General features: G+C 33.0%; 1 protein-coding gene across 1 annotated transcript in view; it reads left to right on the top strand.

Moving 5' to 3' along the window:
- LOC100376910 (heparan sulfate 2-O-sulfotransferase 1-like) overlaps positions 1-18993 on the top strand; it is a 100720-nt gene that overhangs the window by 41138 nt on the left and 40589 nt on the right. Inside the window, exon 2 of the mRNA XM_085492417.1 lies at positions 15075-15325. Coding sequence (XP_085348543.1) covers positions 15075-15325 — 251 coding nt within the window. The remainder of the gene's footprint in view (positions 1-15074; positions 15326-18993) is intronic.

Raw genomic sequence — 18993 nt, 5'->3', positions numbered from 1 at the left:
GATGCTGTTTTGTCTTTGATTTTATTTGTACAGGTATATCTTGTTATATTAGGATTTCAATAGTTAAAAAATATTGGACAATACTCCATTATGATATGGCCAAAAAACAGGTTTTGTTTAGTGAATTTTAATTTGTGCATCAGTTTGAAACCTTTGTGCCTAGTTGGCTACACACCACTATTTATCTATTTATGTGTATATAGCTACATACATGTACAAGTATGTTGTATTGCTCATACATGTAGATGTGACTATTTGTGAGTATGTTGTATTGCTCATACATGTAGATGTGACTATTTGTGAGTATGTTGTATTGCTCATACGTGTAGATGTAGCTATTTGTGAGTATGTTGTATTGCTCATACATGTAGATGTGACTATTTGTGAGTATGTTGTATTGCTCATACATGTAGATGTGGCTATTTGTGAGTATGTTGTATTGCTCATACATGTAGATGTGACTATTTGTGAGTATGTTGTATTGCTCATACGTGTAGATGCGGCTATTTGTGAGTATGTTGTATTGCTCATACATGTAGATGTAGCTATTTGTGAGTATGTTGTATTGCTCATACATGTAGATGTGGCTATTTGTGAGTATGTTGTATTGCTCATACATGTAGATGTGACTATTTGTGAGTATGTTGTATTGCTCATACATGTAGATGCAACTATTTGTGAGTATGTTGTATTGCTCATACATGTAGATGTGACTATTTGTGAGTATGTTGTATTGCTCATACATGTAGATGTGACTATTTGTGAGTATGTTGTATTGCTCATACATGTAGATGCAACTATTTGTGAGTATGTTGTATTGCTCATACATGTAGATGTGACTATTTGTGAGTATGTTGTATTGCTCATACGTGTAGATGCGGCTATTTGTGAGTATGTTGTATTGCTCATACATGTAGATGTGACTATTTGTGAGTATGTTGTATTGCTCATACATGTAGATGTGGCTATTTGTGAGTATGTTGTATTGCTCATACATGTAGATGTGACTATTTGTGAGTATGTTGTATTGCTCATACATGTAGATGCAACTATTTGTGAGTATGTTGTATTGCTCATACATGTAGATGTGACTATTTGTGAGTATGTTGTATTGCTCATACATGTAGATGCGGCTATTTGTGAGTATGTTGTATTGCTCATACATGTAGATGCGGCTATTTGTGAGTATGTTGTATTGCTCATACATGTAGATGTGACTATTTGTGAGTATGTTGTATTGCTCATACATGTAGATGTGGCTATTTGTGAGTATGTTGTATTGCTCATACATGTAGATGTGACTATTTGTGAGTATGTTGTATTGCTCATACATGTAGATGCAACTATTTGTGAGTATGTTGTATTGCTCATACATGTAGATGTGGCTATTTGTGAGTATGTTGTATTGCTCATACATGTAGATGCAACTATTTGTGAGTATGTTGTATTGCTCATACATGTAGATGTGACTATTTGTGAGTATGTTGTATTGCTCATACATGTAGATGCAACTATTTGTGAGTATGTTGTATTGCTCATACATGTAGATGCAACTATTTGTGAGTATGTTGTATTGCTCATACATGTAGATGTGGCTATTTGTGAGTATGTTGTATTGCTCATACATGTAGATGTGACTATTTGTGAGTATGTTGTATTGCTCATACATGTAGATGCAACTATTTGTGAGTATGTTGTATTGCTCATACATGTAGATGTGACTATTTGTGAGTATGTTGTATTGCTCATACATGTAGATGTGGCTATTTGTGAGTATGTTGTATTGCTCATACATGTAGATGTGGCTATTTGTGAGTATGTTGTATTGCTCATACATGTAGATGTGACTATTTGTGAGTATGTTGTATTGCTCATACATGTAGATGTGACTATTTGTGAGTATGTTGTATTGCTCATACATGTAGATGTGACTATTTGTGAGTATGTTGTATTGCTCATACATGTAGATGCGACTATTTGTGAGTATGTTGTATTGCTCATACATGTAGATGCGGCTATTTGTGAGTATGTTGTATTGCTCATACATGTAGATGTGGCTATTTGTGAGTATGTTGTATTGCTCATACATGTAGATGTGACTATTTGTGAGTATGTTGTATTGCTCATACATGTAGATGTGGCTATTTGTGAGTATGTTGTATTGCTCATACATGTAGATGTGACTATTTGTGAGTATGTTGTATTGCTCATACATGTAGATGTGGCTATTTGTGAGTATGTTGTATTGCTCATACATGTAGATGTGACTATTTGTGAGTATGTTGTATTGCTCATACATGTAGATGTGGCTATTTGTGAGTATGTTGTATTGCTCATACATGTAGATGCAACTATTTGTGAGTATGTTGTATTGCTCATACATGTAGATGTGACTATTTGTGAGTATGTTGTATTGCTCATACATGTAAATGCGACTATTTGTGAGTATGTTGTATTGCTCATACATGTAGATGTGACTATTTGTGAGTATGTTGTATTGCTCATACATGTAGATGCTGCTATTTGTGAGTATGTTGTATTGCTCATACATGTAGATGTGACTATTTGTGAGTATGTTGTATTGCTCATACATGTAGATGCTGCTATTTGTGAGTATGTTGTATTGCTCATACATGTAGATGCTGCTATTTGTGAGTATGTTGTATTGCTCATACATGTAGATGCCATTATTTGTGAGTATGTTGTATTGCTCATACATGTAGATGCGACTATTTGTGAGTATGTTGTATTGCTCATACATGTAGATGTGACTATTTGTGAGTATGTTTTATTGCTCATACATGTAGATGCTGCTATTTGTGAGTATGTTGTATTGCTCATACATGTAGATGCAACTATTTGTGAGTATGTTATATTGCTCATACATGTAGATGTAACTATTTGTGAGTATGTTGTATTGCTCATACATGTAGATGTGACTATTTGTGAGTATGTTGTATTGCTCATACATGTAGATGTGGCTATTTGTGAGTATGTTGTATTGCTCATACATGTAGATGTGACTATTTGTGAGTATGTTGTATTGCTCATACATGTAGATGTGACTATTTGTGAGTATGTTGTATTGCTCATACATGTAGATGTGACTATTTGTGAGTATGTTGTATTGCTCATACATGTAAATGCGACTATTTGTGAGTATGTTGTATTGCTCATACATGTAGATGCGACTATTTGTGAATATGTTGTATTGCTCATACATGTAGATGCCACTATTTGTGAGTATGTTGTATTGCTCATACATGTAGATGTGACTATTTGTGAGTATGTTGTATTGCTCATACATGTAGATGTGACTATTTGTGAGTATGTTGTATTGCTCATACATGTAGATGCGACTATTTGTGAGTATGTTGTATTGCTCATACATGTAGATGCGACTATTTGTGAATATGTTGTATTGCTCATACATGTAGATGCGACTATTTGTGAATATGTTGTATTGCTCATACATGTAGATGCCACTATTTGTGAGTATGTTGTATTGCTCATACATGTAGATGTGACTATTTGTGAGTATGTTGTATTGCTCATACATGTAGATGTGACTATTTGTGAGTATGTTGTATTGCTCATACATGTAGATGCGACTATTTGTGAGTATGTTGTATTGCTCATACATGTAGATGCGACTATTTGTGAGTATGTTGTATTGCTCATACATGTAGATGCGACTATTTGTGAATATGTTGTATTGCTCATACATGTAGATGCTGCTATTTGGGAGTATGTTGTATTGCTCATACATGTAGATGTGACTATTTGTGAGTATGTTGTATTGCTCATACATGTAGATGCGGCTATTTGTGAGTATGTTGTATTGCTCATACATGTAGATGTAGCTATTTGTGAGTATGTTGTATTGCTCATACATGTAGATGCGACTATTTGTGAGTATGTTTTATTGCTCATACATGTAGATGCTGCTATTTGTGAGTATGTTGTATTGCTCATACATGTAGATGCAACTATTTGTGAGTATGTTATATTGCTCATACATGTAGATGTAACTATTTGTGAGTATGTTGTATTGCTCATACATGTAGATGTGACTATTTGTGAGTATGTTGTATTGCTCATACATGTAGATGTGGCTATTTGTGAGTATGTTGTATTGCTCATACATGTAGATGTGACTATTTGTGAGTATGTTGTATTGCTCATACATGTAGATGTGACTATTTGTGAGTATGTTGTATTGCTCATACATGTAGATGTGACTATTTGTGAGTATGTTGTATTGCTCATACATGTAAATGCGTGCGACTATTTGTGAGTATGTTGTATTGCTCATACATGTAGATGTGACTATTTGTGAGTATGTTGTATTGCTCATACATGTAGATGCGACTATTTGTGAATATGTTGTATTGCTCATACATGTAGATGCCACTATTTGTGAGTATGTTGTATTGCTCATACATGTAGATGTGACTATTTGTGAGTATGTTGTATTGCTCATACATGTAGATGTGACTATTTGTGAGTATGTTGTATTGCTCATACATGTAGATGCGACTATTTGTGAGTATGTTGTATTGCTCATACATGTAGATGCGACTATTTGTGAATATGTTGTATTGCTCATACATGTAGATGCGACTATTTGTGAATATGTTGTATTGCTCATACATGTAGATGCCACTATTTGTGAGTATGTTGTATTGCTCATACATGTAGATGTGACTATTTGTGAGTATGTTGTATTGCTCATACATGTAGATGTGACTATTTGTGAGTATGTTGTATTGCTCATACATGTAGATGCGACTATTTGTGAGTATGTTGTATTGCTCATACATGTAGATGCGACTATTTGTGAGTATGTTGTATTGCTCATACATGTAGATGCGACTATTTGTGAATATGTTGTATTGCTCATACATGTAGATGCTGCTATTTGGGAGTATGTTGTATTGCTCATACATGTAGATGTGACTATTTGTGAGTATGTTGTATTGCTCATACATGTAGATGCGACTATTTGTGAATATGTTGTATTGCTCATACATGTAGATGCCACTATTTGTGAGTATGTTGTATTGCTCATACATGTAGATGCGACTATTTGTGAATATGTTGCATTGCTCATACATGTAGATGTAACTATTTGTGAGTATGTTGTATTGCTCATACATGTAGATGCCATTATTTGTGAGTATGTTGTATTGCTCATACATGTAGATGTGACTATTTGTGAGTATGTTGTATTGCTCATACATGTAGATGTGACTATTTGTGAGTATGTTGTATTGCTCATACATGTAGATGTGACTATTTGTGAGTATGTTGTATTGCTCATACATGTAGATGCGACTATTTGTGAGTATGTTGTATAACCCTTAAACAATTCTTTTAGGAATCCATGTTAAAGGACATCAGAATGTACCCATCGTATTATAATGAACAACGTTTTGAGATGAAATGATGAATTCGTTTTACTATGGAAATCAATAATAATTTTCATGAATGTTTGACCAGTTTTGTGCAAAAAGTAGTTCAGTATATATTGTTATCTGGGTTCTTTATGAACAGCATAAAATAAAATCACATCCACAAGTCAAGGAAATCTGATCATCTCAGTGCTTTTATAGTGGTGACTACTTTAAGTCTGAGTTCAATTTTCCTTTTTTATGGCGAGCTGCATTCTTCCCAACATGATACGGAATCTCCCTGCTCGTTTCCTTAAAACTGCTCTGGGCACATCCTGAATATTAATAAAGCAGAAAGTGTACATATTAGTCTATATATTTGTGTAGGAATGTATAAAGAGACTCCTAGGGGCTTCTATGTTTCAGTGTGATGAGCAGATATTATATTGGGTTATGTCTTGAGTCAAATTTACATGGCATAACAGAAAAAACTTTGATTGTCAGTTCTGTCAAATTTGAGAGCAATTTGAACAGAAACTAGTTTTGTGTTGCTTTATGTGTAGATCAAGCATATATTTTTTAGCTCCGCTGTCGACTTTGTTGAGCGGAGCTTATCATATGAGTGATTGTCCGTCGTCGTCCATCGTCGTCGTCCGTGTCAATGTTTTACTTTTTCGACTTCTTCTTGAAAACTTTAAGCCTGAATGCTTCGATACTTGGTGTATATGTACCTTGGGTAGACCTTTCTCAGATTTGTTCATTTCATGATGATATCTTTAATTCTCTAATTTTGGTGAATATTTTTGTCATTTTTGGTAAAAAGTGATATTTTCGACTTCTTGTTGAAAACCGCAAGTCCAATTGCTTTGAGATTACATATATAGGTACTACATGTGGACCTCTCTCAGATTTGTTCATTTTGTAATGATATCTTCAATTCTCTAATTTTGGTAAATATTTTTGTAATTTTTGGTATAAAGTGATATTTTCAACTTCTTGTTAAAAACCGCAAGTCCAATTGCTTTGATATTACATATATAGGTACTACATGTGGACCTCTCTCAGATTTGTTTATTTTGTAATGATATCTTTAATTCTCTAATTTTGGTGAATATTTTTGTCATTTTTGGTAAAAAGTGATATTTTCGACTTCTTGTTGAAAACCGCAAGTCCAATTGCTTTGATATTACATATATAGGTACTACATGTGGACCCCTCTCAGATTTGTTAATTTCATAATGATATCTTCAATTCTCTAATTTTGGTAAATATTTTTGTAATTTTTGATAAAAAGTGATATTTTCAACTTCTTGTTAAAAACCGCAAGTCCAATTGCTTTGATATTACATATATAGGTACTACGTGTGGACCTCTGAGTCTCTCAGATTTGTTCATTCTGTAATGATATCTTTAATTCTCTAATTTTGGTGAATATTTTTGTCATTTTTGGTAAAAAGTGATATTTTCGACTTCTTGTTGAAAACCGCAAGTCCAATTGCTTTGATATTACATATATAGGTACTACATGTGGACCCCTCTCAGATTTGTTAATTTCATATTGATATATTCAATTCTCTAATTTTGGTAAATATTTTTGTAATTTTTGATAAAAAGTGATATTTTCAACTTCTTGTTGAAAACCGCAAGTCCAATTGCTTTGATATTACATATATAGGTACTACATGTGGACCTCTCTCAGATTTGTTCATTTTGTAATGATATCTTCAATTCTCTAATTTTGGTAAATATTTTTGTAATTTTTGGTATAAAGTGATATTTTCAACTTCTTGTTAAAAACCGCAAGTCCAATTGCTTTGATATTACATATATAGGTACTACATGTGGACCTCTCTCAGATTTGTTTATTTTGTAATGATATCTTTAATTCTCTAATTTTGGTGAATATTTTTGTCATTTTTGGTAAAAAGTGATATTTTCGACTTCTTGTTGAAAACCGCAAGTCCAATTGCTTTGATATTACATTTATAGGTACTACATGTGGACCTCTCTCAGATTTGTTAATTTCATAATGATATCTTCAATTCTCTAATTTTGGTAAATATTTTTGTCATTTTTGGTAAAAAGTAATATTTTCGACTTCTTGTTAAAAACTTCAAGTCCAATTGCTTTGATATTACATATGTATTCATGTGAAATTTTTACTCAGTTATATTCCTGACAAGTAGACCCTTGTCATTGTTAGATAACTATAGGATTGTTGTGCAAACCATTATCAAAAAAGCAAATAAATCTAATTTTATTTCAAACCAATTTTATACATATAGGTACTACATGTGGACCTCTCTCAGATTTGTTCATTTTCTAATGATATCTTCTGTTCTTTAATTGCCATGTGCATTGTTAACAGCGGAGCTATCTCAGCCGACAGGCTGCTTGTTTTATGTTTACAAGCACTAACAGATAAAACCAGACATTGTACAAAAAAAGCTTTTGTGAAATAACCAAATCATTCATTCTTCAGGAAAAAAAAGCAACAACAAAAATCTAAATCATGGCTTCTCAGAATTTTGTAGAATAAGTATTATCCATGATTCTCTTTGATATTCCATTATATCGTAGATGCTTCAGGACATTAGTGATCAATAAACACATGCTATTTACATAATGGATATCTCTGCCCCTATAGGCTTTCTAATTCTTTTCCCAGATGAAATCAACAATGTAAATTTGTTGGTGTAATTGGAAACATCATCAGCATGTTTTTGTTTTTTTAAATAGAGAGATATAAAACGTTAATTTGAAAACATGTGAAACAACTTGTTCTGGTTTTGAAACGAATATGTGGGAATACTATAATTATATATATATATATAAAATTCCTTTTTCATGTAATATCTTCAAAGATGTAAAAATGCAACAATTTGTTACTTTATAATCACAATCCATAAATTTAATCATATTAAATATTTTGTATAAATATGTGATCAAACTTGATATATTAAAATCGATACAAAACCTAATGTTATTAAAAAATTTCAAAAAAATTGATGTTTGAATGCAGCCTGTATCAAAGACTTCTTATAAAATTCTTATTGGCAATCTGCTCCGCTAGGATTGCCCTTAAAATTACTTTTGTGTGTGTCTGTGTGTGTGATTTCCAGTGTTTTCACGTGTTAATTCTTCTGTGATTTTTTGGTCTTGGTAGATTTCTCTCAAACTTGGCAGGTAGGTCACACCTTCACCCTAGTTACATGTATTAGGAAAAATCTGAAAAAAAATTTGCCCCACCATTGCCATAGGAACAGCCAACAATTTTTTTGGATTTTTGGATATCTTCGCGCCAAATGTATCTCCTACAAATTTAGGATACAACACCTCAGACATAGCTCATTCTACGCAGCTTGAGTGTGGGAACAAATTTACTATTATAATAATAATAATAATAATGAATTTATTGCATCCTTAGAAATAATTTCCATTGGTTGAACAGCAATAAAATGTTAGTAATAAAGTACAATACATATAAAATTAAAGTAAAAGTAAAATGTCAGTTATTGTTATTTCTGATTTCAAATATTTTGTATAAGTATTCACCAACTTGTCTTATTAGTACGTCTTCTCTTGAACTCATAATATATTTAAATATCTGGTTATCACTTTTCAATCCTTCTGGAATACTAATATTATTAAATAGCTTTTGTCTTTCTGTTTGGTACCTAAGACATTCCATGAAGAAATGTTCTTCATTTTCAATTTTGATCTGGGAACATTGCTTACAGATTCTGTCTTCTAAAGGTATTTTGGGTTGGGTATGTCTACCCTTCTCAATTTCTAATTGAATTTTTGATATCTTTTTCATTACCGAAAAATTTGACCTCAAAGTTGGGGTAACTGTTCACCAGGAATGGCTTTTAACTCTTCTGTGATTTTTTTGGCTAGTCCGATTTGGTTAAAACTTGACAGGCAAGTCACACCACTGTTTCCATGACAACAACCAAAAAACTGATTTTTTGAATACCTTCGCGCCAAATGTGTCTCACCCTACATTTCTTCGAATAAAAAGCACGGCTGTAGCTCATTCTACTCAGCTTGAGTGTGGGCATAAATTTACTGTTTTGTTTTATGTAGATTTTCATTAGTCAGAAAATTTTCCTCAAACTTGTGGTAACTTTTCACCAGCTCTGGCTTTTAACTCCTCTGTGATTTTGTTCATACTTGACAGGCAGGTCGTACTGGCACTAATTGGAATACTTTTGCCCAAAATTTATTACCTCATACCAGTTTTGTAATAGCAGTGTTCAAATGATCATGCTTTTTATTTTGGCTATGTTGCACACCGGTAAGAGATCACCGGCACCAACATTGTTACACTGTATCAACGTAATCCCAACGCAACTTTGAACTTTGAATGAACTGTAAATGTTGCCTTCAATCTAGAAAATACTATCACAAAACGCTTGGAAATAATAAATTTAACAGCAGAATATGTTCTAGCAATAAAATAAAGTGATTTCTAAAGATTGAATGTTTTTTGTGAACTTTGTATACAGGGCCTGGTTTTAGTTATAAACCAACGTTAGCTACATGTTCATGTCCTACCATGGCCACAGCCAAAACATTTTTTGTTGACCTGGATAATGATTTATCCACTTGCTATCGCATGTATTGAAGTAGTGTAATTTTCGTTACTATACAGCAAGCCTCAGAAGTTTTGGGGCAGCTAATTTGCAAACTCGCTAGCGAGTTGCCAAATTACAATGGGCTTTGACTAAACAGTTGGCTTTTGAATCCCGCTGGTGCTGACCTGTAGCCACGCCCACTATGGGCGAAACTATATTACAATAGGGGACATAGAATATAAATAAACAATTTTGTAAACAATTTGTACTCCCTCGTCTATGTTTTTGTATATATACAAATGTGTTAAGAATGAAAGTAAATGTTGTTGCCCGACTGTATTTTAATGCAGTACCGAGAGGGTTTAATCACAGAACAACTAAATTCTAACATGCTGGACTTTATACAATGTATGGTCAATTGTTCCTTTGCTGGGCAAAATTTCACCTTTTCAGCTTGATTATAAAAATGCAGAAGTGACAGGCATCACAATTTCAGGAGCTAAGCAGAATGCCCCAGTATTTGATAGGATTGGGTATGTAAATTTTTTTGTAAATTACTTGGCTACAAATTTGTTAATGGTAAACTACCTTTACATAATCACGTCTCAAGTAATACAGAAAATAATCTTTGAAATATGAATCTTATATTTTATATATAGTCTATGTTGCAGTAGGGGACATAGACTGGCTATGTAAAAGCATTCTATGTCCCCTACTGCAATATAGACTTGCCCAGACGGGGCCACAAGTCAGCACCAGTGAGATTCGAAAGCAAACTGTTCAGTCAAAACCCACACAATTCGCTACCCCAATACTTCTGAGACTTGCCATAATAAAGCAGATATCATGAATTAGAGATCTTACAATTGTTATCCAAAACCATTTTGCAGCTGTCCCTCTTTAAAACTAAACATTACAATTTGATTTGTGTGCATACCCAAGGTTTGTGTGAATTCAACTCATACAGGAATCGGCATACCCAAGGTTTGTGTGAATTCAACTCGTACAGGAATTGTTCATCTGCTATTACAGTTTCAAACATTTTTACTAAATTTTGAAGTAATTCCATTCAAGGTTTTTACCGTGATAAGAAAATGGCATTGGAGGAAATGATTTTTGTGTGCTTCTTAGATAAGGTTATAAAAAATTGAAAGATGATATCTGTATGCTCTAAAATCAATCTCATTTTGATGAAAAAACATGAAACTACAGAAACATTGAGATTTACCATATACACTACATCAAACATTTATTGCAAAAGAACTTTTTGCGCCTTTTCCCAATAACATTTTTAGCTCTGCTGTCGACTTTGTCGAGCGGAGCTTATCATATGAGTGATTGTCCGTCGTCGTCTGTGTCAATGTTTTACTTTTTAGCTCCGCTGTCGACTTTGTCGAGCGAAGCTTATCATATGTGTGATTGTCCGTCGTCTGTGTCAATGTTTTACTTTTTGGACTTCTTCTTGAAAACTACAAGCCTGAATGCTTTGATACTTGGTGTACATGTACCTTGGGTAGACCTCTCTCAGATTTGTTCATTTCATGACCATATCTTCAATTCTCTAATTTTGGTGAATATTTTTGTAATTTTTGGTAAAAAGTGATATTTTCGACTTCTTGTTAAAAACCGCAAGTCCAATTGCTTTGATATTACATATATAGATACTACATGTGGACCACTCTCAAATTTGTTCATTTTGTAATGATATCGTCAATTCTCTAATTTTGGTGAATATTTTTGTCATTTTCGGTAAAAAGTGATATTTTCGACTTCTTGTTAAAAACCACAATCATTTATGGTGAAAAATGATATTTTTGAATTCTTGTTGTAAACAGCAAGTCCCATTGCATTGATACTATGCATATTGTTCATTTTCTAATGATGTCTTCAGTTCTTTAATTGAAATGTGCATTGCTAACAGCGGAGCTATCTCAGCCGACAGGCTGCTTGTTAAATACATGTAGAGTGTGTAATAAGAATGAGAGATGTTGAAAATATCCAGTAGTCTATATCACATTGCAGATGGCATGGTACTTGGGATAAATAAATTTATAGCTTGTATGGTTTTGTAATATCGTATTTGCTTTATTGAAAACCCAATAATAAAAGCTCATATAACTGACATTGTTAGTATTGTATACTAGATCATTAAAATATGGGATGTGGATTGTGTCTGGGTACAATAACTATCACCATCCATGTCAGGCTACCAACTTCCTTAATTGCATTGTATATCTATCAAATAGCATTGAGAATAAGGGGCTTGTCTGCTGTCAATTTGACTAATCTGACAGAAAATATACTTTACAGGATTTCGATGTTCCTTATTAAAGATTGTATCATACACATCTATGTTGTATTCGCTATATCAGTAAAACTTCAGAAACTAAAATACAAGCACTGAGAAATTAAAATTCTGAACAAATGGTAGACACTGCAAAATTTGGTTGAGAATTTTTGAAAGTACATGCATGTGTACATTTTGCCACCTTCTTTGAATCAAAATTTTTGAAACCAAAATGGCCACCAGTCGGCCATCTTGTATGCATGCTGCTATGTGAATGTCTTTGGATAGCATGTATTCAATTTTTAATTTCTTGATATTTCTTTTGAAATTTTGACTCAATAAATAGTGTCCTACCCAGAATTATCAATACAGCAAAATAAACGTTGTGCAGATTTCTTGCTTGCAGAAGGATTTTGACAATTCCACTGCATGATAGCAGCATTGGTCATCTTTCATAAAGTATGTTACTGTCATGAAACCAAGATAAGATAGCCAGCTGTCTTAATGCAGAGTTAGGTTTTATTCCTTAAATAGACTTTTAAAATTGTTGGCATGGTAACCTCACTGAATGATTAATCACTTTATCCAATTCAATCCTGCCCTTCGCTAATTCCTGTCTCCTAGCAACGCTGCATGATAACACTACCGGTGAGTAGTACTTACATTTCTATGTAAGATGTCTGGTTAAGTCTGTGATTAGATAACCTGTCTACTGAGGCTTAACTATTCAGTTTATCTGATTGTTCTTCCTTTTTTCATTTCTCTTAGTGCCTCGTCGCCTCTTAAAAATGATCAGTCACATTTGTGTTACAAAATCAAAAAAAAGATAAATCACAGTTCATTTGATATGCCAAATGTAACTACTATTATAACTACTAGTAAATTTAACTAACTTGCACTACCTAGCATTACTAGATTCTACTCGCTTTAAAGATGCATGTCAAATTATAGCAGGTTTCATGAAAGTGTGAATTTGTTATATATTATATTCATAAATTTTTATAAATTTCCAATGGCGACTGAAAACATTGACCATTCATAATCAGATGAACTCCACTGCACTGGCTGCACACAGTTGGTACTACATTCATTGAATTTATTTTAGCAAACAAATCACAGTAATTTCAGTCATTTTAATTTGATGAATTCTATCTTTTATGTTCGTGGCAGTAAATAAGACAATAATTGAAGAAACCCTGCAAATTATTAAATTAAATAAATAATATACTATTCAACAGCTGAAGTTTAATTTCAAGTCAAGTTACTTCCAAGACAGTACCCCTTTCCTCCTGGTGTTCAACATCACTATGGAGATTTTCTGTGTTACAATCAGTTGGTAGGGAAATTCTTTGATTCTATCTTGTACAATTTAGATCAGGCTTGTTGCCATAGAAACCAGGTTGTTGTTATTCATATGGTATATTTACTGCAATTACTGAAAATTAAAGTGAGTTTAAAATAATTAATTTCTCTTAAATTTTCCAAGCCCATTCCTAGAATTTGGCTTCAGTGGTGGATAGTTTTGTCACATGGATTTCCTGTGGAACAGCAAGCATACATGTAGGTGTGGACAATGTATGATGTACTGTGGAATACTTTATTTTCGCTGGAATTGATTTTCGCTGAAAAGGCTTTTTGGGCGTTTTGCTTGGAATTTATTTTCACTGATTTTTCATGAGTTTAATGTGAAATATAGGGAAAAAAGTATATTCGCTGGATTTTATTTTCACGGAATCATCCCTTCAGCGAAAATAGCGAAAATAAATTCCAAGCGAAAATAAAGTATTCTACAGTATTTTCCTTCATGCCATCATGGCAGTTATAATGCAGGGCTTCCTTGTTGGGACAGACTAAGTATTAACAGTATGTACAATTTCCTGCTGTAGTTGTACAGCCTAAATGTGGACAATATCACAGGGCTTCTCTGTTTGACAGTTGTAATGCAGAGCTATCCTGTTGTGAACAATATATAGACTTCCCTGGTGTGCAGCCTTAAGGGTGGAAATATTATATGTCTTAAAAAGTCATAATATAGGTACTTGATGCAACATTATGCTCAGCGTATTAAAATGTATAGTGCAGTTGTATAAGATCAGTCTAATTAAATATTCATTTTCTGATTTTATACAGTGTTTATGCAGCTGTGTAAGATTGGGATCATGTATGTAAATGATTCAAGCCTTGGTCTCGTGATCAAACATGGTTTGCTGCTCCGAGTCTGAATAACAACATTGGTCCAAGGGACCATCATAGTGTGAAACTGTGATTTTGTTCATTGACCTTAATTTTGTTTGAAAAAGATAATTAAAGTTGGTAAACAATCATATTTTTGGTTACTGAAAAAATAATCAAGATTATTAATGACGATATTTTTATTGCAAAATAAAAAATTTCACATGCTTACCAGCTTTACTATCACCCATGAATCTCTGTCTTTCCCTCAATCATCGCTAATTTATGCAAAACATTGATTTACTTAAAATGATTCAAATTAATCATTCGCATAAAATATTTCAAATAGTTCAAGTAGTATCACCACTATATCTGTGAAATGCTAAATTGTAAAATACATCAATAGGAAACTACCGGTATCTTGATAGGTTAAATGTTGCACTGATCGTTGTCATGGTGTTGTAGAATTCTGTAGTGATGGGATTCATTCCCTAAGGATTTGTTGTTGGTCAAACTGTGTTTGATAGTAATTTAGTAAAATGTTTTATTCTAAATAAATAAAACATTCACAGTATCTTGAAAGTAAAATTAAATGGAGGAAAAATCAAATTAATTATGTTTTGTATTTTTGCTTTGTTTCAGAACGTGCTATAGCACAGAACCAATTAGAAAGTTTACACAATGCTTGGAAAGACCATGCTAGTAGACATCTTGTAGAAAACACAGAAGAGTACACAAAAAAGGATGATGTTGTAGTGATTTATAACAGAGTTCCAAAAACTGCCAGTACCTCATTTGTTGGGATAGCTTACGACTTGTGTGGCATTAATGGCTTTAATGTTCTTCATTTAAATACAACAAAGAATATTCATGTGATGTCATTATCTGATCAGGTTAGTTGTGAATTTGTCATGTATAAGATTATTGAGAGAATAGACATTATGACTAAGGGTATTGACTGATGTCTACATCATGGTTGATGCATCTATCTAAATATAATCTCATTATTATATATTTGGTCAACATAAAGTCTGATTTAGTTGGCACTCAACAGTAAATCTGGAAACTACATGAATGTGCAAGTAATATATACATGGGGAAGTCATCTTTTTTAGTCCCCGTTCGGACGCAGTCTGAAAAGGCAGACTTATGTTCTGACCTTCGTGTGTCCGTGCGTGCATGCGTGCATCCAGGCTTGTATCTTAGAAATGCCTGGACCCATCACAATCAAACTTCACACATACATGTACATCATACATGATATTATACATATGCACGTCAATTTGTTTCAAAATCTGATTCAAGATGGCCGAATGGCGGCCATTTTTGTGCTAAAAATCATCAAAATCAAACATTTTTCGGTTGTTTACAGATGGATTTTGTTCAAAATTGGTATATACGTTGGACATTATAAGACCTTGATGCACATCATTTTGTTTTTCAGATACATGTAAGATTCAAAATGGCCGACTGGCATGCAGCCATTTTGTTGTAATGAATGTGGTTGTAGTGCCATATCTCTGACTTGCTTAGACTGATTATGTTCAAATTTTAAATATTCGATATAAATCATGTCATAAATATACAGATTTATTGATTTGACAATCCTATTCAAAATGGCCGAATGGTGGCCATTTTTGTGCTAAAAAATCATCAAATATCAAGCATTTCTGGCATTTATAGTTAGATTTTGTTCAAACTTGGTACATAAATTAGACATTATAGGTTCCTGATGCACCTCATTTTATTTTTCAGATCGGATTTAAAATGGCTGACTGGTGGTCATTTTGTATTAATGAATGCAGCTCTAGTGCCATATCTCTGACATGCTTTAACCGATTATGTTCAAATTTTATATATTCATTATACATGTATTCAAAATGGCTGATTTTGTTTTATTTAATGCTGTTCCAGAGCAATATCTCTCAATACTCGTTTGACGATCAGATACAAATGTCAATCATTTTAATGTTAAACAATCATCATAATCATATTCCTGACATGTTTATGTTCCAGCTGTATTACTATAAATAAAACTATATATCTTAAATTCGATAACTAACGGGGACTGTGCCTTACATGGCTTGTCCTTCTTATTTTGAAGTACCCCTAAATACGGATACTGTATTTAATAAATACTCATCTATCTCCCTCTGTTTTTAGTTCCATTTAGATGCATGATTGTCAGTTGACATCTGTTGTCCATCAACAATTGCATTTTTTGTGTTTTTTTGAAAACTACTGGCTTGGGTAAACCCCTGTCTGATTGTTCATTCTGTGATATCATTAATTCTCTATATTTAGCTCCATTTTCTGTTGTTAAAGATGACATAGTTTAGCTGTTCATATACATGCAGATGATTGTCAGTTGACATGTGTTAATCCATCATTTATTACATGTTTGCCTACTTCTTGGAAATTACTAGCTTGATGCCTTTGATATTTGATATGTACATGTTTGTGTCTTGGGTATGCCTCTGTCAGATTGTTTATTTTCTGATGATATCATTAATTGTCAGTTTTTAGGGATTTTTAGGATATTTTCAACTTTTATACTTGAATTTTTTAGCTCCGCTGTCGACTTTGTCGAGCGGAGCTTATCATATGAGTGATTGTGTGTCGTCCGTGTCAATGTTTTACTTTTTCGACTTCTTTTTGAAAACTACAAGCCTGAATGCTTTGATACTTGGTGTATGTGTACCTTGGTTAGACCTCTCTTAGATTTGTTCATTTCATGATCACATCTTCAATTTTCTAATTCTCCAATTGCTTTGATATTACATATATAGGTACTATATGTGGACCTCTCTCAGATTTGTTCATTTTGTAATGATATCTTTAATTTTCTAATTTTGGTGAATATTTTTGTCATTTTTGGTAAAAAGTGATATTTTCAACTTCTTGTTAAAAACGACAAGTCCAATTGCATTGATATTACATATACCTGTACTACATGTGGACCACTCTCAAATTTGTTCATTTTACGATGATATCTTCAATTCTCTAATTTTGATGAATATTATATCAGTTATATATCAGATATAGCAGGCAATATTTAGTAACCCTGTTATCTTACCCATCCAGTTATATATCAGATATAGCAGGCAATATTTAGTAACCTTCTGTTATCTTACCCATCCAGTTATATATCAGATATAGCAGGCAATATTTAGTAACCCTCTGTTATCTTACCCATCCAGTTATATATCAGATATATCAGGCAATATTTGGTAACCCTCTGTTATCTTACCCATCCAGTTATATATCAGATATAGCAGGCAATATTTGGTAACCCTCTGTTATCTTACCCATCCAGTTAAATATCAGATATAGCAGGCAATATTTAGTAACCCTCTGTTATCTTACCCATCCAGTTATATATCAGATATAGCAGGCAATATTTGGTAACCCTCTGTTATCTTACCCATCCAGTTATATATCAGATATAGCAGGCAATATTTAGTAACCCTCTGTTATCTTACCCATCCAGTTATATATCAGATATAGCAGGCAATATTTAGTAACCCTCTGTTATCTTACCCATCTAGTTATATATCAGATATAGCAAGCAATATTTAGTAACCCTCTGTTATCTTACCCATCCAGTTATATATCAGATATAGCATGCAAAATGTAGTAACCCTCTGTTATCTTACCCATCCAGTTATATATCAGATATATCAGGCAATATTTAATAACCCTCTGTTATCATACCCATCCAGTTATATATCAGATATATCAGGCAATATTTGGTAACCCTCTGTTATCTTACCCATCCAGTTATATATCAGATATAGCAGGCAATATTTAACAACACTCTGTTATCATACCCATCCAGTTATATATCAGATATATCAGGCAATATTTAGTAACCATCTGTTATCTTACCCATCCTGTTATATATCAGATATAGCAGGCAATATTTGGTAACCCTCTGTTATCTTACCCATCCAGTTAAATATCAGATATAGCAGGCAATATTTAGTAACCCTCTGTTATCTTACCCATCCAGTTATATATCAGATATAGCAGGCAATATTTAGTAACCCTCTGTTATCTTACCCATCCAGTTATATTTCAGATATAGCAGGCAATATTTAGTAACCCTCTGTTATCATACCCATTCTGTTATATATCAGATATAGCAGGCAATATTTGGTAACCCTCTGTTATCTTATCCATCCAGTTATATATCAGATATAGCAGGCAATATTTAGTAACCCTCTGTTATCTTACCCATCCAGTTATATATCAGATATAGCAGGCAATATTTAGTAACCCTCTGTTATCTTACCCATCCAGTTATATATCAGATATAGCAGGCAATATTTAGTAACCCTCTGTTATCTTACCCATCTAGTTATATATCAGATATAGCAAGCAATATTTAGTAACCCTCTGTTATCTTACCCATCCAGTTATATATCAGATATAGCATGCAAAATGTAGTAACCCTCTGTTATCTTACCCATCCAGTTATATATCAGATATATCAGGCAATATTTAATAACCCTCTGTTATCATACCCATCCAGTTATATATCAGATATATCAGGCAATAT

This window comes from Saccoglossus kowalevskii, chromosome 17 (assembly GCF_978046115.1).
Source record: "Saccoglossus kowalevskii chromosome 17, keSacKowa6.1, whole genome shotgun sequence".
NCBI lineage: Eukaryota > Metazoa > Hemichordata > Enteropneusta > Harrimaniidae > Saccoglossus > Saccoglossus kowalevskii.
Note: the sequence above shows the minus strand (reverse complement) of the source record. Positions and strands in the feature narration are given on the sequence as shown.